Source organism: Caloenas nicobarica, chromosome 1 (assembly GCF_036013445.1).
Source record: "Caloenas nicobarica isolate bCalNic1 chromosome 1, bCalNic1.hap1, whole genome shotgun sequence".
In the NCBI taxonomy this organism is placed as follows: domain Eukaryota; kingdom Metazoa; phylum Chordata; class Aves; order Columbiformes; family Columbidae; genus Caloenas; species Caloenas nicobarica.
This window is the reverse complement of record NC_088245.1, coordinates 215,024,549-215,048,152: the sequence shown is the minus strand read 5'-3', so window position 1 is coordinate 215,048,152 and position 23,604 is coordinate 215,024,549. Positions and strand designations below refer to the sequence as shown.

General features: G+C 50.5%; 1 protein-coding gene across 1 annotated transcript in view; it reads right to left on the bottom strand.

Annotated features, from left to right (window-relative positions):
- CLPB (ClpB family mitochondrial disaggregase) overlaps nt 1-23,604 on the bottom strand; it is an 81,483-nt gene that overhangs the window by 44,836 nt on the left and 13,043 nt on the right. The window contains exons 3-5 of the mRNA XM_065658552.1: nt 21,547-21,633; nt 12,573-12,676; nt 7,918-8,046 (exon numbers count right to left, since the gene is read on the bottom strand). Of these exons, the coding sequence (XP_065514624.1) occupies nt 7,918-8,046; nt 12,573-12,676; nt 21,547-21,633 (320 nt within the window). The remainder of the gene's footprint in view (nt 1-7,917; nt 8,047-12,572; nt 12,677-21,546; nt 21,634-23,604) is intronic.

Below are 23,604 nucleotides of genomic sequence, written 5' to 3'. Positions count from 1 at the left end.
TACTGGTCTGGCGCGGCTGGGAGTGGAACTTGCTGCCGTCGGACCGAGGGGGTCGATACGCCGGCCCAGAACATATTGAGCCCCGGCGCTCACAGACTCTATTGCGCTATTTAATCATCTTTTGCAAAATTTACAGTGCAGCAGAAGGGATCGATACTGAATTTATCACGTTGCTTTGTAAATATGAGCACGGAGAGGCAGAGAGGGTTGCAGGCTGGGCTGGGCTGGATGCGCTGGAGCAAAACTCTAGGATGAATGACGCCCCGCTCCGCCCCGAAAACACCGACCCCGACACCCTCAGGGTGCGGACGGGCTCGGTGTCCCCCGAGGCGCTGGAGGAGCTCGGGTGGGGCGCAGTGTGTTCCCCTCGAAATCATGACCTGGTCAAAAAGGCAGCAGGGATGTTCCCCGGGCATCAACATTGACCACGCTGCCACGGTTTAACCTCAGCCAGTGATCGCAGCCACCACAGATGCTGGATCACTGTCCTCCCACCCCAAAATAGGGGAGGGAATCGAAAGGGAAGGGACGAATTTGTGGATTGAGATGAAGACAGTTCAATAAAATAACAAAATAATATTAATATACTGCTAGTACTATATATGAAATGGAAATAGAATATAAAATAAAAGATACTCCATGCAATTCTTCACGAGCTCCGTCCGCACCGAGCAGCCGGTCCCAGGAAGCAGCACCTGGTCCCAAACAGCCCATAATGGGGAAAAGAGAGAAAACGGCAGAAAAGCCCAGAGGCCTCAGCAAAATGGCAGGATGGCAAAAGGCCAAACTAAAGAAAGTTCGGAACAGAACTCCCCCAAAACAGAACAGAACTGAACAGGTCTCCATCTCCCCAGACGGAAAATCCGACTCTCATTAAATACAACGCATGATGGCACAGAATATTCTTATTGATCAGTCTGATGTCAGGTAAGGTCTGTCCCCTCCGTGTCCCCTTTCCCAGCTGCCCCACACCTGTGGGGAGAGAGCTCAGAACATCCTTATCTCCCAAAAAACAACGAAGATAACAGTAAGTTCTTAACATTCTCTTTGTTCCAAATCAACCACACTGGAAAGTTACTTGGAGAAAAACATTAACTCTGCCCCGGGGTGTTATCTTCTGATTCTCAAACTAAATCCAAACAACAACTGTGCTAGCTGAAAAAAAAAACAACCCAAAATTCCTAACTGCATGAAGAAAATTTCCTCAATTTCAGTCCAATCAGCACACACGTACCTGCCTGCAGGACCCCAGGCACCAAAGGTAGAATTATTATTTTCCACTGGCCTGGTTTTGCTCAGGAGGACTGACCTACAGAGTTGTTCTTCCCATGATGAACAGTTCCTAAATCTAGTGAATGTGAGGCAAAACCCCAGTGAAGACAGAGCAGCCTGTGGTTTTCATTTCCCCAAACTGAGTTGCAACAACACCAGCTTTGAAGACACACACACACACACACGTTCTCCAATAGAATCATAGAACAGTTTGGGTTGAAGGACCTTCCCAGCTCCCCCAGTGCCCCCCTGCCATGAGCAGGGACATCTGCACCAGCTCAGGTTGCTCAGAGCCCCGTCCAGCCTGGCCTGGGATGTCTCCAGGGATGGTTCAGCCACCACCTCTCTGGCCAACCTGGGCCAGGCTCTCACCACCCTCAGGGCAACAATTTCTTCCTCATGTCCGGCCTGAATCTCCCTCCTTTAGTTTAAAACCATCACCCCTTGTCCTATCACAACAGGCCCTGCTCAAAAGTCTGTCCCCATCTTTCTTCTCGGCCCCTTTTCAGTCCGGAAAGGCCGCACTAAGGTCTCCCCAGAGCTTCTCTTCTCCAGCTGAACCCCCCAGCTCTCTCAGCCTGTCCTCCCAGCAGAGCTGTTCCAGCCTCGGGTCATTTCTGGGGCTCCTCTGGCCCCTCTCCAGCGGGTCCATGACTTTCCCTGGAGATAAGTTAAAGAACAGAACGGTGTCCAACAGAAAAATATTTTGGCCCTTACCAAGAACTTCTTTTCTCCAGCTTTTCAACCTGATCAATCTCCAGGGCTCAATGAAGGACGCAGCAAAGCACAAACATTCTGTAGGTTTAAACTCACTGTACAGTTGCACCAGAACCTTGGTTGGCCATTTTTGGGGAGCCACCATTAGAAAACACTTGCTCAGAGACCGCCAGCCCAGCAGGCCCTTGGCAGCTTGACTTCCCCACTTGCTCATGTCGTTTCTCCAGCTTTGCTCTTGTTGGTGACTCCGGTGAGGGAAATGGAATGACACTGTCACCTTCGGAGGTGTGACCAGGCCACAGGTGTCTCCTCAGTGTCACCACGCGCTGGCTGCTGGGGACCTGGGAGGCCACAGATATCCAGAGATGTCCCTCATCCTCTGTAAGAATGGAGCCCTTTCCATCTGGGATGCCACCGACAACGCTCCAAGGCATATCATGCAGGATTCAAACACAAAAAGGCAGCTATAATTATAACCCGTTTTTTCCTGAGAACACCACAAGCAGTGATGTCAAAAGACCATCCCTTGTTATGCCGGCTCTGTAATTCATGCTATTCAAAATAATGGCAATTATATTGTATCGAACAGGTGAGTGTGGAGGACGACCAACAAAACACAAAATGGCGGCCTCAGGGGCACCAGAATCACCTCAGGGCTCAAAATGGTGGCCAGAGGGGTGGTGGGATCACCTCACACCAAGAAAGGCCTTGAGGTGCTGGAGCGAGTTGAGAGAAGGGAACGGAGCTGGTGAGGGGCTGGAGCACAAGTGTGATGGGAGCGGCTGAGGGAGCTGGGGGTTCAGCTGGAGAACAGGAGCTGAGGGGAGACCTTCTGATCTCTGACCTGCCTGAAAGGAGCTTGGAGCCAGGGGGGGTCGGGCTCTGCTCCCCAGGAACAAGCGCCAGGACCAGAGGAAACGGCCTCAAGTTGCGCCAGGGGAGGTTGAGGTTGGATGTGGGGAACAATTTCTTCCCCAAAGGGCTGTGGGGCATTGGAACAGGCTGCCCAGGGCAGTGCTGGAGTCACCATCCCTGGAGGGGCTGGACAGACGGACATGAGGTTCTCAGGACATGGGGCAGTGCCAGGGCTGGAGAACGGTTGGACTCCATGAGCTTGAGGTTCTCTCCCAACCCAAACGATTCTATGGTTCTATAATTCCATGATTCTCATGTCGCAGATTTAAATACTGACATAACAAAAGCTCCCCTTAAAACGAAGAGGCTTCCATCGCCAACGAGCTGCAGACCCCGCCGTCCTTCCTCCAGGCCAAGCACAAAGCCCTCGGCATCGATCGCGCCGGCGGCAGCACCCGGTGCGGGGTGGGCGTCAGCTCCTTCCCACAAACACCCGCATTGACGGTGTCAGCTCAGGTCAGGAGACTGTGAAATGTCACCAACAACTGCCTGGCAAGGACAAGAGAGCAGAGACTCGGTCTCGCGGTCTGCTGGGCACACACATGCTGACCACGGGGCGATAAAGGTCCCGGAGGGGTCAAGCGAGTCACTGAATGGGTCACAAAAGGCCAGGGACGGGGGGTGAGGGGCAAGCGGCCGGGGCCGCCCTTCAAAAACAAACCCGGCCGCGCAACGGGGAGGTCGTTTTAGCAGAGAGGGGCCGTGGTGGTTAATGGCTTTGGCCCTGAGGGCAGGGCAGCGAGAGGAGGAAGTGTTTTGGGGAGAGTAAATGGAGAGTTAGTAAAAAGGCAGGTGTAGGGAAGGGCAAAGGGAGGGAGCGAGGGGAGCCTGTTCCACGTCAGCAAACAGGAGACGCGGGGGGAAATTGTCTTCACAAAGGGCCCCCGGGGGCAGGAACACTTTGAAAGGTGTTCGATCTCCACTTCTGAGACCTTCGGCCGTGTATTCATGGCAGATTATACGAACGAGGATGCGGGGAGCGACGCTTTGTTATCGCGGGGAACCGGGAGGAGGGGAACACCCCGGTCGATGTGATGAAAAACCCCATATCGGGCGCCGGTCCTGAAATCGAGCCCTGGCTGGAAAACTCGCGGGAAGGGAAGGGAAGGGAAGGGAAGGGAAGGGAAGGGAAGGGAAGGGAAGGGAAGGGAAGGGAAGGCTCTGCTGGGACACCACCAGCTCCCCAGAGTTCACCTGGCAAAGGGGGGAGACATATTTAGCCAGTAAATCGCCATAAATTTTCATCCTAAGTGCGACCGCAGAGGGCAAGTGGATGTTGCGGATGGGCTGGCGAATATGGGTTAATCTGAAGAACATTATAACTCAGTCTCAGGATCCTACAAGGACTTTCACACCACACACCAAGCGGAGATTCACACTGGGGACGGCTGTTCGGTGATTCTCCCTTGGAAACGCATTCTTGAATCTGTGTCCAGAACGATTTCCATGGGGCTGGCTTAAGGACAGAACGCTGACGAGCGATGGTCACATTTTAGCACAGACTAAATTCAGAATTTTGGTACACAACCCCTTCAATCACACTCAAACAAACACAGTCCTACAGACTGATATACGCTCTTCTTTTTCTGAGATCCAAGTGAGTTCTTCCAAGGTAACGAACAAAGAACTCTCCATGGGCATCGAGCAGAAGTGGCCGCTCACAACAATGGTGGCGGCTCCGGCACAGATAAAGAAACAGCTCTTGAACAAAAAGATCGTTTTTCTCTATTAAAAGAGGCCTGTGTTGTAGCAGCACTCAGAGAGCTGAGCAGGGGACAGATTTAGAAATGAGCTGGACTTGCTATTTACAATTATTTATTCAGTATATCCCCAATACCAGGGCAAACTTCACTTATTTGCACCCATATTTTACCTGTATGTACGATAACCAAGCAGCTGCCTCGGTACTTTCAGTCACCTGATAACACACGCGTCTTGCACAGACACTTTCAAAGGCAGAAAGAAGCAGCGCGTATCTTTGGGAAAAATGTTATTCCAGCTTTTCCCCAGAGGGTATGGGGAAGAAAAGATTTTTTTCCCCTGAGGGTGGTGAGAGCCTGGCCCAGGTTCCCAGAGAGGTGGTGGCTGAACCATCCCTGGAGACATCCCAGGCCAGGCTGGACGGGGCTCTGAGCAACCTGAGCTGGTGCAGATGTCCCTGCTCATGGCAGGGGGGCACTGGGGGAGCTGGGAAGGGCCCTCCAACCCAAACTATTCTCTGATTCTAAGGTTTGTTGAGGACAAACTCCCAACCTCTTGCTGGCAGCTCTGCCATCGCCGTCCCAATGCCCACGACACACCTGCTGTGCCCATGGCTTCTCCATCTCTGTATTTTTGGTGGTTTTAGAGATAAAACACTGCTGTGGAGGTTCACATCACCCCACAGGTGAAATACCCCCCAAGCCCCAAGGGCCACGGCCTCACCCAGCTCAGATCTGCTCACAGCCCTGCGGTGATGGGGACGTTTCCACAGCAGCGCTTCGACTGGAACACCAGAGCCCGTCACTCTTGCCATCCCGCTCTGTGTGTCCATAACACATCGCTCATGAGGGGGAATTATTGAATCATGGAATCATTTGGGTTGGAAGAGACCCTCAAGATCATGGAGTCCAACCGTTCCCCCAGCCCTGGCACTGCCCCATGTCCTGAGAACCTCATGTCCGTCTGTCCAACCCCTCCAGGGATGGTGACTCCAGCACTGCCCTGGGCAGCCTGTTCCAATGCCCCACAGCCCTTTGGGGAAGAAATTGTTCCCCAGATCCAACCTCAACCTCCCCTGGTGCAACTTGAGGCCGTTTCCTCATTGCAACAGGTTTTCTCTCACTGTCTCCTTTTTTTAGGGTTAATTTATGGCCAACACACAGGGTTCTGGTACCTGACAGGCTCCGCGAGAGAAACCCTGACCTAGAGTTAACTGTGAAATTCCACGGCATTGAATCTCAACCTTTCACTCTTATTTTTCCATTTGTGAAAGACAACGAGCATACGCTATAGATGAGTATCAAGGTTCAATGTTCCTACAATTATTTTTCTTTATCCCTTGTGGGGATGCTCAGCCTTCACAGACGCTACTCTCCATTATCTTTTTAGTTGTTTTCTTAAGGAATGAGCCTCATATGAGCCTGACGTAGAATGATTTGTCCGCTTGCTTCCCTACAATGAGCTCCTGAGACACCCACAACACGAAGATTATGGCATTCCTAAAATTGTTACAAAAAATCAGCATCTGGCTGGCGCTAGAGGGTCTTCAGGCTGCAGGGACAGGCTGGCAGCGTCCAGCTGCGATACGCAGGAGGTTTTTGGCGAGCACACACCTGAAAGCATGCAAAGAATTGCTGCTTTTTGCTCATTCAAAGGTGCCCCAGGTGACCCCGCGGGGAGGAGTTGGAATTTTTGGCGTGGGAGGAGCACGAGCGACAAACGGCACAAATCCGGAGGGAAGCAGAACTCCAGCGACCAGCTCTGCGGGATGATTTAGCGGCACCATCACGTTCAGCAGACTGTGGTTCTGGGTTGGACCATAACACAGATGCAAATGTTATCCTGGTGAAGATCAGCAGGAGGGTAAATATAAAAACCTGTTGTCATGGTAGCACATCTCTATTCTGTCAGCTAAAGGCATCTTCTCTTCCTCCCCTCGTGCTGTTGAGCTTTTTGCCCATGAAGACAATCCAGCGTTGCAAATGGTTGCCCAGAGAGGTTGGGCAGTGGCCACCCTTGGATGTTTTCAGGTTCCAGGTGGCTAAAGCCCAAGTTAATCTAGTCTGGCCTCACAGCTGGTCCTGCTTGGAATAGGAGGTTGGTCTAGAGACCTCCTGACATCTCTTCCAACCCAAAGTATGGATGTAAATCCTACAAATTTTTTACACAGAATTATTTTACGCTGAGGGTGGTGAGAGCCTGGCCCAGGTTCCCAGAGAGGTGGTGGCTGAACCATCCCTGGAGACATCCCAGGCCAGGCTGGACGGGGCTCTGAGCAACCTGAGCTGGTGCAGATGTCCCTGCTCATGGCAGGGGGGGCACTGGGGGAGCTGGGAAGGTCCTTCAACCCAAACCATCCTGTGATTTTATGAATTTTCATCTCTTCAGTATCACAGAATCATTTAGGTTGGAAAAACTCCTTAAGATCACCAAGTGCAACCTCAAGTATCCCTATGGATGTGTAATCCAGAGTGGTGAGTATGATGGTAATGTAGGATCCATGAGAAGATGGGCTCTGTCATCTTCTCCCAAGTAACAAGTGATAGGACAACAGGAAATGGCCTCAAGTTGCGCCAGGGGAGGTTGAGGTTGGATCTGGGGAACAATTTCTTCCCCAAAGGGCTGTGGGGCATTGGAACAGGCTGCCCAGGGCAGTGCTGGAGTCACCATCCCTGGAGGGGTTGGACAGACGGACATGAGGTTTTCAGGACATGGGGCAGTGCCAGGGCTGGGGGAACGGTTGGACTCCACGAGCTTGAGGGGCTTTTCCAACCAAAGTGATTCTATGATCTAATCGGGAGGACTGGTAACTGCACAAGCTGATTTCTAGAAATTTTCCCAAGAGCTGCACTGTCAAGGTACCAACAGTGGTTGAGCCTCAGCCCATGCACGTGGGTACCAGCTCCTCTCCGTTACTTTGCCTACAGAGCACATCCATTCCCAGCAGAGCAGGGGCTCTTCAATTCCACCTCGCACAGGTACAAATGGGATATGACAGAGGAGCAGAGCGCAAATTCTGAGAGGGAAATGTTCAAAATACTGAACAGAGAAACCAAGGGATGCATCTCCACTGAACAGCAGGAAGAAAGGGAAGATTCAGTGATTAAGATGAGAATAGCCACCAGAAGTACATGAGAAAAACCACTGGAGATTAATAGGAACACAGATACATAAAGAAAAGATTAAAGCAAACAGTAAATTACATCTAATCCTGACAATGACAGAATGTGGTCCTTGTTTGAGTCTGACAGGTTAGGACTGCTCAGAAAAAGCGCTCCTGGTGCGAGAGGCGGTTGGAGCTACAGAACTCACCTCCATCCAGCAGCAGTTTGACCGTCACATAGTCGTCAGCCAGTACCGCGTAGTGCAGAGCCGTGCAGCCCTTGAAGTTGGCTCGGATGTTCAAGCGGTTGTTGAAGTCATCCTCCCGGGTTACGAGCACTGCGGGGGAAGAAGAACGAAAGCTCAGCACACAAAGAACTGTTTGTCTGGATGTGCACCGGCAGCACGGACCATCACCACGGGTCTGGAAGTTGTTAAGGGCCCGGTGGCCACTTCCAGAAGAGCATCAGGACCTCGGTGGGGGGGTCTGGTGGCTCTTGTCCCCACTCCACCGATCAGCAGCGGAGATGAAGATGCCCAAGGAACAAGCGCCAGGACCAGAGGAAACGGCCTCAAGTTGAGCCAGGGGAGGTTGAGGTTGGATCTGGGGAACAATTTCTTCCCCAAAGGGCTGTGGGGCATTGGAACAGGCTGCCCAGGGCAGTGCTGGAGTCACCATCCCTGGAGGGGTTGGACAGACGGAGATGAGGTTCTCAGGGACACGGGGCAGTGCCAGGGGTAGGTTAACGGTTGGACTCGATGATCTTGAGGGGCTTTTCCAACCTAAATGATTCTGTGGTTCTAACACGGTTGCACAAACCCCCGTGTCACCCTTTGCAGGGAGGAGGTGGTTGGATAAAGCCCAAGGAGAGGACTCTGCGCCTTGGTCCAACCACAACCTCCTCACACCATCAAAATAAAAACAGGACCCAGCACAAGCAGGGAACACAGAGATTTCTGCCTTTATTTTTTTCACTCTCTTTTACTGTCACAGAATCATAGAAAAAAAAAAATCACATCAACAATTAATGGCCTGAGTTGCACTTCAAACCTGACTGTGTATCTCTGGTTCTGCAAGTGGAGCTGTGTCACCCATTCCATCTCTTAAGGCCACAGGAATTCCACTTTTAAACAAAGATTGAAAAACATATGCTATAAATTGCAAAAACATTGTTTTTAATTAATCCAGGCCCAAAGGGATACCAGTGTTGGTCAATATCTTAAAGATTGACTACAAATTAATTCATTGTAGTAAAACGGCTCACTTCACTTTTTAAACTTATCACATTACATGGAAACTTAAACAGGTCGTACAACCATGTATATATGTTTATTTTTCACATTATGCACCTTTCACATTTAGTAATGTGAGCAGAATGCTGCTTAATTGCTCTGTTAAAATCCAAGTACTTTCTCTGACAAATCTACTGTATACAAGATGAAAAATACAGGTAGTGAAGGGAATTGATTTGGCTTTTTTTGTTGTTTCTCTAGTGATCGATATGATCAGAAGATTCCTTCACTCGCTTTTCTCTTTCATTACTTAGGAGATGACTGAAGTCACGATGACCCCAGAGGGAGCTGAAGTGGCTCCTACTGCCCACGTGCTCATCCCACCGGGAGCTGCCTCCTCTACCCCATGCAGGAACGGCGAGAAGTCGCCATTTAAAAGCGGGAATTCTTCTTAAAATACTACATAGAATCACAGGATGGTTTGGGTTGGAGGGCCCTTCCCAGCTCCCCCAGCGCCCCCCTGCCATGAGCAGGGACATCTGCACCAGCTCAGGTTGCTCAGAGCCCCGTCCAGCCTGGCCTGGGATGTCTCCAGGGATGGTTCAGCCACCACCTCTCTGGGAACCTGGGCCAGGCTCTCACCACCCTCAGGGCAACAATTCCTTCCTCATGTCCGGCCTGAATCTCCCTCCTTTAGTTTAAAACCATCACCCCTTGTCCTATCGCAACAGGCCCTGCCCAAAAGTCTGTCCCCATCTGTCCCCTTTGAAGTCCGGAAAGGCCACAATAAGGTTTGTCCGTATCTAACTGCTTCCCGTCTTTGGTTTCACGTTGAAAATGGCTGTTCTTTGGGACTTTTGAGTTTTTACCCCATGTTTGCTCAGCTGCTGGTACAGTCTGCTCCGTGAGGTGTGTTCCTTGATGCGACCAGGGTGGGACTAATTCATTAGAGAGTTAATGGCTATGAAGTTGATGAAGGTTTGGAGGGGAAGCCGTACGAGGAGCGGCTGAAGTCACTGGGTTTGTCCAGCTTGGAGAAGAGCCTGAGAGGAGACCTTATAGCGGTTACAGCTTCCTCGCAAGGGAAGGAGGAAGGGGAGGTGCCAAACTCTTCTCTTTAGTGATCGATGACAGAACCCAGGGAATGGCAGGAAGATGTGCCAAGAAGGGTCAGTCGGACATGAGGAAAAGGTTCTTCACCCAGAGGTGCTGGACACTGGAACAGGCTCCCCAGGGAGGTGTCCCGGCCCCAACCTGACAGTGTTCAAGAAGAGACTGGACAACGTCCTCAGACACACGGGGTGACCTGTGGGGTGTCCTGTGCAGGGACAGGAGTTGGGCTCCATGATCCTGGTGGGTCCCTTCCAGCTCAGGACATTCTGTGATTTCCAGCGGATTCGCAAAGTTCAGAAGAGAAAAAACCACTGCAACAAACGCCCGATGCCGTCCTCGCCCAGCTAACAAACCGCAGAACCTCCAGGAAGATCAATTAATGCCCTGGCTCCTCTCCTTTCCTGGGTCTTTTCTCCAAGCATCCAGGGTGAGTATGTATATTTATTTATTTGTCGTCATTTCCTACCCAGGGAGGAGCAGGATAATGAACTGCGTGCGTCAGGGAAGATGAATCTGAGATACTAGGGAGCAGTGCAGTAAAGAGATTAAAGTGTTATTATTGTTGGGTTTTTTCCCCCATGGTCCGTTGTGACAGCTCGGCCGTCATCTGTAAAAAATGTCTCAGAGAGAGATAATCATCGGAAACTCAATAAAGCGTCAGGGGAAGCCTCGTCTACCATCAATCACCGGGTGCCTGGAAATTTTCAGCCCTCTGTCTCCCTTCCTGCCATCCATATAAATGTCTGTAATATATTTTGCACGGTGTTTGTGGAGCGTACCCTCTCGATTTGGATGTTTTTATGAAAAAATATTTATACATGAAACATGTAAATGGGTGAGAAAAAAAAAAGTCAAAAACAAAGGCAGTTTTCGCCCTCTCCCTCTCTTTTTAAAAATGCAACTGAATTTATTCTTTTTAATAAAACATGTCAACCAAAGAATTAATGCAACTTCTTACTGAGTGGCCTTATCTTTTCTTCACCCCAAAAATATATAACATTACAGAGGGATGAATGCAGACAAAAACAATTAACTTCATTGGTTGATATACTTTGTCTTAAATAAAGTCTCTGTACATGCATTATGTATTGGCATTCCATTGTTCATTTTTTTAATGTTGTTTCATACATTTTGCATTCTCCGCTCCAGCCAGCTGATATATTCGCGTTCTTGCTCCCGCCGAGGAGCAGGTCTGTCGCGCAGGTGGGTTACAGTGAGGGATGAGAGCGCAGAGCTTTTAAAAATAAAATAACGCCCTGTCAAAACCGTCCCCTCACTGATTCATCTTCTTAACTCAACCTGGGTTTGATGAAAGGTTCAAATATCGCACCTGCGTTAGATTTTCTACAGCTTTCAGCTCTTGGCGGTGAGGCAAAAAGCACAGAAAGTCCCACGGATAATGTCACCGTGGGACTGTTGGCTCTGCAGATGGTGCAGGGCAAGGAGAGGTTCTGCACAACAGGGGGTTTCCGCCAATTTTCTCCTTGCAGCACGTAAGAAAAGGGTTAACGCCAAAGAACAGAAATGCAGGAGGTCCCGGGAACGCTGAGCTGTGGGTGACAGGGACACCTGGAACATGTTGGATGGGGAAGAGGCTCCTGGAACGGGGACATTTTTCTGGGGTCATGTCCCACCAGCGTTCCTGAGCCTGGGACCAGAAGCATCCTTGAAACACAGAATCGTTTTGGTTGGAAAAGCCCCTCAAGATCATCGAGTCCAACCGTTCCCCAGCCCTGGCACTGCCCCATGTCCTGAGAACCTCATGTCCGTCTGTCCAACCCCTCCAGGGATGGTGACTCCACCACTGCCCTGGGCAGCCTGTTCCAATGCCCCACAGCCCTTTGGGGAAGAAATTGTTCCCCAGATCCAAGACATGCAACCGGCCTCTTTGGGCATCGAGAACCCAGACAATCCCCCCTGAGATTCCATCGCTAATCACAAAAGGAAGAAAATTGAACCATCGTTTATCATCATCAAAAGTGGAAACAGTCTGGGGAATTTAAAATGCTCTGAAACAACAGAGCAGGGCTCTGAGCAACCTGAGCTGGTGCAGATGTCCCTGCTCATGGCAGGGGTGGCACTGGGGGAGCTGGGAAGGTCCCTTCAACACAAACCATCTGTGATTCTATGAATATATGTACTTATAAGATCTAGACTAAGACTATTGGTGGAACAAGCTGCCTTGAATCCCCCTCCTCCCCCAGCAAGTGCCTGCACATGGGTCAATGGCATGATGCTCCTATGATGACTTTGTGTTACTTTTTTTGTTACATAAAATGAAGTTCTCTCTAGAATGTTGAAGGATTGCTTGCCATAAACATCTACATAATGTTTTCTCATCTTCAGACACACACTCACCCACGTACCACCAGCTACTGTGCATTTAGATGGAAGCTGAAGCTAACTCTAAAAAAAAAAAAAAAATTAAAAAACGAGGTCAAATTTCCATTTCAAACCCAGGAAAGAAAATGTTGGGACCTGAAAAGCAAACGCTGGTGGGTGCACATAAGCCATCTTACCTTCTAAAGAATGGAGGCCTTTCTCCTTGGCGGTCTCATACACGCTGCTGAAATCGTCTCCAAGGTTTGGATCTGCGTTCGCTGCGAGCAGGATCTTCACCACACTGTCACAGATCAGAAGGAAAACAAGGCAGAGGTAACTAATGAGTAATTAAAATCCTCTGGAGATTGAGAAGGGAGATGGTGCGCAGCAAGGCCTCCTCAAACATTCCCAGCTAGAGAAGGAAAGTCAAACCAACAACAATAATTGAATATTTCAACGAAAACAATGGGACCGACGTATTCTGAAACCAATTGGATGTGGGAGGTGCTTGGGACAGGGGTGACGCTGCAGGGACAGATCCTGGCAGATCGGGGCTCCAAGGCCACCCTGACTCAGCGAAAAGGATAATCCGTAGAATAGAATCGCAGAATCTTTTTGGTTGGAAAAGACCTTTAACATCACGGAGTCCAACCGTTCCCCAGCCCTGGCACTGCCCCATGTCCTGAGAACCTCATCTCCGTCTGTCCAACCCCTCCAGGGATGGTGACTCCAGCACTGCCCTGGGCAGCCTGTTCCAATGCCCCACAGCCCTTCCGAAGGGTCCCGGCTTGCAGAAGTTACGCCAAGCAAACAGACTCACGCTAAGTGAATTCTATCTAAGCAGTTTCTAACCATGTTCTACAAGCAGGACACCAAATAACTTACAGAATCACAGAACGGTTGGGGTTGCAGGGCCCTCTGGGGATCCCCCAGCCCAACCCACCTGCTAGCGCAGGGTCACAGAGCAGATCACACAGGCCGGTCCAGGGGGTTTGAATGTCTCAGAGGAGGAGACTCCACACCCGCTCTGGGCAGCCTGGGCCAGGCTCTGGCACCTCCCAGCAAAGAAGTTTCTCCCCATGTTCACATGGACCCTCCTGTGTTCCAGTCTGTGCCCGTTGCCCCTCACCCTGGCGTTGGGCACCACTGAACAGAGTCTGCTCCATCCTCTGACACCCACCCTGAGATATTGATCCCATCGATCAGATCCCTCTCAGCTTCTCTTCTCCAGCTCAACAGCCCCAGCTCTCTCAGTGTCTCCTCATCACAAAGATGCTCCAGATCCCCCATCCAGCTCAGGTCGTGTGTTCCCTGACACCAGCAACACGAGCACAACATCCCACACGACAACTCTCCCATGTGCTGGGACGAGGTTTTTGGTCTCCAGACCTGTGAAGTTCCCAACACACTGCAGCAGGACAGACCGGCACGCGGTTTTGTGTGGAAATCCTCCATCTCCGCCGCCGACACCCAAACACTCATCAGGCCGGAATTAGATTTCGAAGCTCCAAAAGCGGCTTGAAGCCACTTGATTCTTAATTTTTTTCTTTTTTCCAGGGTTGAAGCTTTCCATGAGAACTAGACAGTAACTCGTTCGTTAGCATTCATCAGCGGTGACACGGCTCACGGGCTGACAGCCACGTGCGCCGCAGCCTGACGGACACGTATCTGCAGGCTGTGTCTTGTCAAGTCGCATTTAGAACTTCACTGAAGCTCCTCTCCCATTTACTCCATAAACGCATTAGCGGGATAAAAGGTGGTTATTTTATGCTTTGACCAGGGGCCAGCTCCTTACCGGCACGGGGACGCTCCTCACCATGCACAAAGTGACTTGGAGCGAGCAAAGCACCGGGCTGGGAGCCAGGAGACCCTCTTGCCATCTCCTGTGTGAGCCAAGAGTTCATTTACAGCTGTATTTTAATATTCTAAAATATTTCGGTTGAGATGCGATGGATCTCATTTGTCAAACAGCAATGACCGCCTACGACCTTCCAGACCTTCAGCGTAGTCAGGAGCACGTTACACTGAATCATAGAATCACAGAATCCTTTTGGTTGGAAAAGCCCCTCAAGATCATCAAGTCCAACCGTTCCCCAGCCCTGGCACTGCCCCATGTCCTGAGAACCTCATGTCTGTCTGTCCAACCCCTCCAGGGATGGTGACTCCAGCGCTGCCCTGGGCAGCCTGTTCCAATGCCCCACAGCCCTTTGGGGAAGAAATTGTTCCCCAGATCCAACCTCAACCTCCCCTGGCGCAACTTGAGGCCGTTTCTGATTCTCTCGAACAGTTTGAGTTGCACACTCATGGTCAAGTCAGATATCAGATGGGTTAGGCCTGGTACTAAGGAGCGGGGATCATCTCACCTAATGTCCGACACCAGCAATGAGGGACGGGAAGCCCTAAGAAGCTTCTCATCACAGATGAGCTCGTTCTCTACCACTCAAACCTCTCCAACCAGCCTGAATTTTCAGAAACCTTCAGACTTTTTCTCTGGGCAACATCTTTTCACTAGAAGTTTAGCTGAGGACCACAAATGCTGGATGCAAGGTGGCCTAAGAGTGAAAGACGGAGATGACGCCAGAACCGCTCTGCTCCATTAATGACCCTCCCCACCATTTCCCCCCAGCGATAAGAAACATTCCCTTAGCTCCCCACATAGCTGGGAGGCTCAGCTTTAATACGCTCAGATATCATCTCTTACTGGGAAATGTGGTGTTCCCAAAGCCCGGCCCCGTTTCGGGCTGCGATCCAGCTCTGTAGGAAGCACTCCCTGGTTTGAGAACAAGGCGTTGCACGTTCAGCCTCCCACTCCCAGCATCTTTCAACCTCACCTCCCGCTTTTGGGATGTGTTGTCCCCTCCGGGCACTTCTGCACCAGCCAGACGTTCCGGAATCACAATCATCGATCGTACCCAGCCAATTTGCAGGTAATGGGACACTGAAGCAAATTAGCCTTTAGGAGAGCGAACAGCACCATCAAAACACAGAGTAACTGCTCGTCAGCATCCAGCATGTGTATGTCATTGGAATGAGTGAGCGAGGGACTTGGAAAATCAGATGACAGTTGCAAAGTGTGGTCCAGTAATCACAGAACCATGGAATCACAGAACAGTTTGGGTTGAAGGACCTTCCCAGCTCCCCCAGTGCCCCCCCGCCATGAGCAGGGACATCTGCACCAGCTCAGGTTGCTCAGAGCCCCGTCCAGCCTGGCCTGGGATGTCTCCAGGGATGGTTCAGCCACCACCTCTCTGGCCAACCTGGGCCAGGCTCTCACCACCCTCAGGGCAACAATTCCTTCCTCATGTCTGGCCTGAATCTCCCTCCTTTAGTTTAAAACCATCACCCCTTGTCCTGTCACAACAGGCCCTGCTCAAAAGTCTGTCCCCATCTTTCTTCTCGGCCCCTTTTCAGTCTGGAAAGGCCGCACTAAGGTCTCCCCGGAGCTTCTCTTCTCCAGCTGAACAGCCCAGCTCTCTCAGCCTGTCCTCCCAGCAGAGCTGTTCCAGCCTCAGGTCATTTCTGGGGCTCCTCTGGCCCCTCTCCAGCAGCTCCATGTGTGTCCTGTGCTGGGGACCCCAGATACCGAGAGGGACACGATGGAAAGCTTGAGCAGGTCCAGAAGGCAGGTTTCCCCCCATAACTCACCTGTGCTCAACAGCCTCAACAAGCTGAGTTTTAATTTGCTGCTCAAGTTTTCATTAGATTAGAGGCAGAGCCTGTTCATCAGCATGAATATAAATCTAAATTGACCCTGGTGATGACTCAGAGGGCAACGCTTAACTGAAGTTCGCCAGGTAGTTCGATCGGTTGGAAAAAGCGCTTTCTGCTTTTAATGGCTGGACCAACATATCATTAAATAAATAAATACCTCTGTACTATCCAAGGGGTGGGGAAATCAATGACAAGGTGGCTGGACGTGACTGGGGCCGTGTCAGGAGAGGTGCTGGGCCCACACACCGGCAGCTGGGGCAGATGAACCAAGAAGTCTGGCGAGCCCCACGACAGGGAGTTATCAGCAAAATGCAAAAACCTCTAAGTCTTTCTATACATGGCTGCCCCGAGCTCAGGCAGAAGCCGCAGGTCCTGCCTGGACAGAAAGGAGATCTTAGGGACATGGGTTAGTGCTGCGTTTAGGTTATGGTTGGACTTGAGGGCTCTTCCAACCAAAATGACTCTATGAGATCTCCCGGGTGGTTATATCCTAACTCTCTGTACAAGTCCGCAGGAGCGGGAGGGCTGCGGAGAGCTGCTGCGGACACTCCAGCCCTTGTTCTTTTTTATTTCTCAGATGATGCGCCTTCCCAGGAGTATGTTTAGAACTGCCCTGTAATCAGGGACTTTAGCCTCCGATTCCTCTCAGCTCTTCCCCACGTCACCTCCTCTTCTTCATTTTCTATTTGCGGCTCTGATGTCTTGCACACCCTTTCTCCTTCCTCCTCCATCTTCAGGTCTGGATCTCTTTGCCTTTCCTCACCTCCGCGTCCCAAAACCTTCCTTCTGGGAATGACCGATGACAAGTGACTCCTCCCTCGACTTTTCCTTCTCTCTCTCTCTGTAGGTGGGAAGAGCTGTGGGTCAGAGGGTCTCGTGTGGCACCAGAACCGGCAGAGCTTGGCCCAGCATGGTCCTGTCGAGAAGCATCTCGCTCTCTGCCCCGGTGCGGATTGCTGCGACTTGCGCCTTTTCCACGCCAGCCCCGACTTTGTGCATCGAAGCTGCTGTGCAGATGGTTTATACTGGTAATAACGCCACGCACAGCCATAGTCTGGTGGGCGCATTCTGAGACTTACAGCAAACGGTGACCTGTTTTCTGTCTATAGGCAATGACGTGATTAACTCGTGCCATCTAGTTACCTATATTAGGTACACAGATCTGTTCTGTGGGACTTTTTTCACAGAATCGCAGGCTGGTTGGGGTTGCAGGGCCCTCTGTAGATCCCCCAGCCCAACCCACCTGCTAGCGCAGGGTCACAGAGCAGATCACACAGGATCCCAGGCGGGTTTGAATGTCTCAGAGCAGGAGACTCCACAGCCGCTCTGGGCAGCCTGGTCCAGGCTCTGGCACCTCCCAGCAAAGAAGTTTCTCCTCATGTTCACATGGACCCTCCTGTATTCCAGTCTGTGCCCGTTGCCCCTCACCCTGGCGTTGGGCACCACTGAACAGAGTCTGCTCCATCCTCTGACACCCACCCTGAGATATTGATCCCATTGATCAGATCCCTCTCAGCTTCTCTCCTCCAGCTCAACAGCCCCAGCTCTCTCAGCCTTTCCTCGGCACAAAGATGCTCCAGACCCCTCAGCATCTCTGTGTCCGTCCCTGGACTCTCTCCAGTGATTCCTGGTCCTTCTCGAACTGGGGAGCCCAGCACTGGCCCCAGTTCTGCAGACGGGGCCTCCCCAGGGCAGAGCAGAGGGGGAGGAACAACCTCCCTGCCCTGCTGCCCACACTCTTCCTCACACAGCCCAGGTACCGTTGGCCTCTTGGCCTCTTTCACTCCTTGCACTTCAGGCAGCTTGTTCTGAGTTCTCTGCAGCAGAGCTGGAGATACCTGGATCCCTTTGGAAGCACTTGTGGCCCGTGGTGCTTGTTGTCAAAGAGCTGAGGAGTCGAACGGGGCTTTCAGCTGCGCTGGCAGCACATTTTGAGGGCTCCATCTGACAAACTGAGGCTTCTTCAACGCTCCTTTGCTGATGGCTGGGACGTGGGGAGGTTAAGGTTGGATTTGGGGAACAATTTCTTGCCCAAAGGGCTGTGGGGCATTGGAACAGGCTGCCCAGGGCAGCGCTGGAGTCACCATCCCTGGAGGGGTTGGACAGACGGACATGAGGTTCTCAGGGACATGGGGCAGTGCCAGGGCTGGGGGAACGGGTGGACTCGATCTTAAAGGGTCTCTTCCAACCTAAAAGATTCCATGGTTCTCTAACCTCTCTCAGATCATCCCTGAGCACAGCGGCTGCTCCTCCCTCCCCCTGAGCCATGTGCAGAACTTTGGAAACCCTAAAATCCTGCCCTGACCGCCCCCCCAGCAGCTGCATCACAGCAGCAGAACACGGTGCTGGTGTTTTCTACCTGCCCACACTCATCCCGCCGCATTCTGAGTTTCCCTGCTGCTCCGTGCCTCCCGCACAATCACTTCTCCACCCCGTAAGGGGCCGAGAGGATGACTTGGTATCTCCCCGTCACTTTATTTCTGCTGAAACGATGGAAATCAGAGGAGCTGTAGGCAGAAAAGGTCGCCATACTATAAACGCAGAGATGCTGAGCCTGCTCAGGTCCCAGCCGCTTTGGGTTTTAATTTGTGATGGCTTTGTAGCTGATTTTAACAATGGTACTAAACCCACAAAGTTCTCGGTGAGCATTTAATTAAAGCTTAATTACTATAAATACGGTAAATGTGCAAAGGCAGCAGGTGCAGCCAAGGGAAAGAAGCCCCTAGCAGTGTTTCTTCACACAGACCATAAATCCTCCCTTTTAAAACCAGTGTCTTTCCAGGAGAACTACGAAACCGCTTTAAAATAAGCCTTGAAATCCAGGAGAGCAACAGGTTTTCCCAAAGAGTGAAAAGAAAATGGAATCGGAGTCACTCCAAGTGAAAAACGTAACGTGGAAGGTGCGTTACGGCATAAAACCTTCCTCTGCGCGGCTGATCCGTCTTCATCCCACAACGCGGTTACAACCTGGATTATCACAGAGCTGAGGAATTGGGACCTGGATTCCCTCTCACGTATAAAAAACAACGATAAAAAAACCCATTGCTGCTTCAGGGAGAGTCTGAAAGAAGGTAATAAGCTAATTAAAAGGAACACAATATTTTTATATCATCTAAATTACCTTAATTAAGTGGTTTTAAAACACAAACACCCAAATTAGCGACTGGACTGAAGTATTTGCCCACTTCCCTTTCTTCTATCACCATCAGGACATTTTCAAGGGGAAGAGAATGTTGTTTTGTTGTAAAAAGTAAAGACAGACCCTGAATGTCCCTGACGGCACGCGGGATTTCATCCCATAGCTGGTGGCAACTGCCAAACGGCATTAATGCGGCACCTCTGGAAGTTAATTAAACATATGGACTGGAGGTGTCGAATTGGCTAAGCGAGGGCTGTGAAAATTGCGAAACATGACAAAGCTAAAAGACAGGGCACAGAAATCTGTGAGAGCACAGCAGAGACTGAAAATATAGTTATTCTCTAAAAAAATTACTTTGGGCAGCCTGTTCCAATGCCCGACAGCCCTTTGGGGAAGAAATTGTTCCCCAGATCCAACCTCAACCTCCTCTGGTGCAACTTGAGGCCGTTTCCTCTGGTCCTGGCGCTTGTTCCTTGGGAGAAGAGTCCTAACAACTTATAATCCCCCAAATCAGCTCCTGTGGTTGGATAAACCAATTTTAGAACACCGCTCTTTACAGAGGGACCACACTCTAAAAAAAATTAAATGATCCTGCATCCTACTGCAAAGCAAAGTCACATTTATTTCCTACATAACGTAAGTAAAACGATTGTGAGAGATGCAGAAAACCAGCAGGTGCTCTGTGTTTGGAAGGGAAAAGCTAAGAAATATTTGAAATTTTAAATTCTCAACGCCGTCAGCCTCTCGGGCTCTGCCCTCTCCCCATCCCTGCCGACCGCACACGCGACAGCCGGTTCTGCCGGGTTCAGGTTAAAAAGGTCAAATCGTGGAATATTTCCATGAGCGAATGATTTGTAGGGATTTCGAACACTTGGTGCCATCGAGTTCCAGCTCAAAATGTTCCCCCGCCAGCAGGGGGGACGTGACAAAGGTAGAAAATGTAGAAAAAGGCACAAAAACCGCACCGCGCGCAACCCTGGCGCTATCAACAGAGTTGTGCCACCAGGAGTAAGTCTGGCTTGAATTTACCTTCACCTCCATGAAATATCTAATTACTCCTCCACTAGATTGTTGGAGACAAGTCCTACCGAGCTTTGGATACTCAAGGGCTTCTTAATTTTCAATTAAAAGCCAGTATGCATCCAAAATGTGGGAAAAATAAACACCGTTTGCCCAACACACCCAAAAGCCTTGTTGTTTTGCCAGGCACCCAAATAAGACACGCAGGCGTTATCGCTCTGCTGGTCCCTAACAAGGGTGCTGAACGCCTGTTAGCGTCTAGATGTTTTAATTAGCGTTTCTACCTGATTTTAGGCCTGATTTTAGGTAATTATTGCAGCACGAACAACTTTTCTCCCCCCCGTCTCCTCCTCGCCTTTTGCGAGTGCCCCGTTCTGCTCCGCCGGTCGCTCGGAATGGTCACCAGTCGTCACACTCCATCGCTGACCATTGTCCGCGGGGAAAGGTGGGAGGTTCCGCAGCCCGTCCCTCGGCCGAGGGACAAACAACCGGGGGCCCGTCGCTGCTGGGGACATCAAAGTTCAACAAACAGACCCGAACCCCCCGCTTTAAGGAGCTCCCCGAGGAGGTCGGGACTTTCAGCTTGTCACCGCCGCACATCAAAGTTGGCACCACACACGAACTCGGCACACGGAGCCGAAGCGTCGTCGCCCGAGAGCGGATATTCGGCCTTTGTGCGCCCCTTTAATCCTGTGTTTTCCCAAGTCATTAGGCTTTTTTGCTTATGAACTTGTGACTAAGTAAAGCGTCCCCGAGAGGTTGTAACATCAAAGCTCATTCTCCCGCCTGTCCCGCGTTTCCCAAAATTGGATTTCTTTTTCTCTTTTCTCCTCAACTCAAAAACTAATTGAATTTAGTTGTAGACTGAATATATTTAAGAGTGTCTTTAAAAGGTTACAAGAAGCCGCAGCGATCATCATGGGAACTAAGGCGGGAGGGCACAGCAATTCAGCCTTTTTGCTTCAGAAAGGCCAAGCATGAAAGAGCCAGCAATGGCCCCACGGGGTCGGAGGGACGCGGCAGCGATTTCTGATGGCGGGGGTGACAAACTGCCGACCCGCAGTGACACCTCAAGGTTAGGGGACACAGCAGAGGCCACAATCTGCCGTGGAACGGCACCATCACCTCGCCGGGATGGCAGAACCCACCTCCATCTGTCACAGGGAAACGGTCCCTCGGGTTAGCCCGAGGACGCATCCCAAAACAGCCCCAAAATTTATGGAAATTCTCCGTGTGACTTTAGGAGAACGTGGGGTGGTTGCAACGTGACTTATTGATGGGGAACGCTGAGACAAACGCACCTGGAGTTTCTGCTGATCGCTGCCACCATGAGAGCCGTCCAGCCGAGCTTGTGCCGGGCGTTGACGTCTGCGCCTTCCTCCAAGAGCCTGGAGAGACAAGAGACACGTTCAGGGAGGAAGCGCGGAGAAAATACATAAAATCACAGAATTATACAATCCGGAATCGTAGTACCCCGAGCAGGCTGGAGCTATGGGTGGAAAACGGAAATTTCATTTCACAGGCTGCCCAGAAGATCCAAAACAAAAAGCTGAATCGAGCCAGTTTCTCATCGGCTCCCAAACTGGAACGAACTGGTGGGTGATAACAAGCAAATGCTGCAATGCCAACCACCTTGTTTTCTTTATTTTTTATTTATTCTACTCAGTCTAACACCCGAAGGACCAACCAGCAGCGCGATGGAGAGCAAAGCTGATGAACCTACGATCTGGTGACAGGTTTGGATCTTCAGCGCGACCCTCGGGGTTTCAGAACGAGCTCAAAGTCCCTGGCAACACGAGATATTTTGCAGTTTTCTCGCACAACATGAGAACAAACCCCAAAAATATACAGCAACAAACTACCATTGGTGCTTTTTCTGCAAAATTTTCTCGGCCTTTGCACTTTTCTTTAATCCCTCGCTGGCACCTTTTAGCAATTTGGCTCCCCCATGGCTCCCCCATGGCTTTTATAATATTTATAGTCTTCAAACTCTAAAGCACCAAAAGGTTTCTCTACCCTTCCTGCGTCCTCAGATCCTGCAGAAACACTATGACCCTTAGCACCAGATTACAAGCAGCATCGATGACCAGTGAATTTTCATACAAATTTACCTGATTCTTCTGTCTTTGATGGTCAACCATGGGATCCAAATAAACTCCTCTCAACAAAGCCCAAAACCTCCCTGGGCAACCTGGGCCAGGCTCTCACCACCCTCAGGGCAACAATTCCTTCCTCATGTCCAGCATGAATCTCCCTCCTTTAGTTTAAACCCATCGCCCCTTGTCCTATCGCAACAGGCCCTGCTCAAATGTCTGTCCCCATCTTTCTTCTCGGCCCCTTTCAAGCACTGAAAGGAGAGGTAAGGTGTCTGAATTTGGCCCTTTTCAAATTAATTCCCCTCAGCCAGCTGTGCTGGTAACTCTCAGATGATTAATAAAGAACGCGGGGATGGAATGAGTGATGAATCTGCTCTTCCCGCAGATGGAACAAACACGGAGGAACACCCACAGCTGTACACAAGGTCTCTGCAAACCTTCCTCCGATGGTCAAAAACCCTCACACTGTTTCACTAAAAATTTACCCCGAGGAACAAATACAGCGCTATAATCCTGAAGTTATTTCCAACCAGCAATACCAACGCCTAAGGGCTGGCGTGTGTTGTGAACGTTTCTCTGCGCTGACCTGAGAAACCAGCCACGGAACTGTCATCCCAGTTAGATCCTAAAATAATCCATATTCCCCCCTAGATAAACTTTTTTCCCCATAACAGGTGGGCGACTTCAGTCAAGCTCTACACAGAAGAATGCTGGACGCGAGTGGATGTGCGATATGGAATCATAGAATCATTCCGGTTGGAAGAGACCCTCAAGATCATCGAGTCCAACCATAACCCAACTCTGGCACTAACCCATGTCCCATATGTGGGTAATGGGTGATTTAATCATCTTTTTTTGACCGGAGTATTGGATGATGCTCTGAACTGCTCAACAGGCACTTGGACTGAGATCCAGTAGCTACAAAAAATAGAATAGCAACTTGTAGACTTTATTTGTAGCTCCCAACTGTGGTTCAGGAGGCCACCATCTCTGTCAATGATCAACAGCACCAACAGATTTATGTTCTCTTTACCAGGGTTACAATGAAAAGTTTAATGGTAACGAGCAACAATAGGTCCCTGCTCCAAAAAAAGTTTGACACTTGATACTACAAAGTAGCAGAACAACAGATATTTGTGCAGAATGTGTACCAGAGCCGTGCTGGGCACATTTGCACATCACTAATCGGGGCAGGTCGTGGCCCCCGTGTCACCAAATGCTTCTAAAAAGTCCAGATCAGGGGCTCCCATGGATTCATCATTA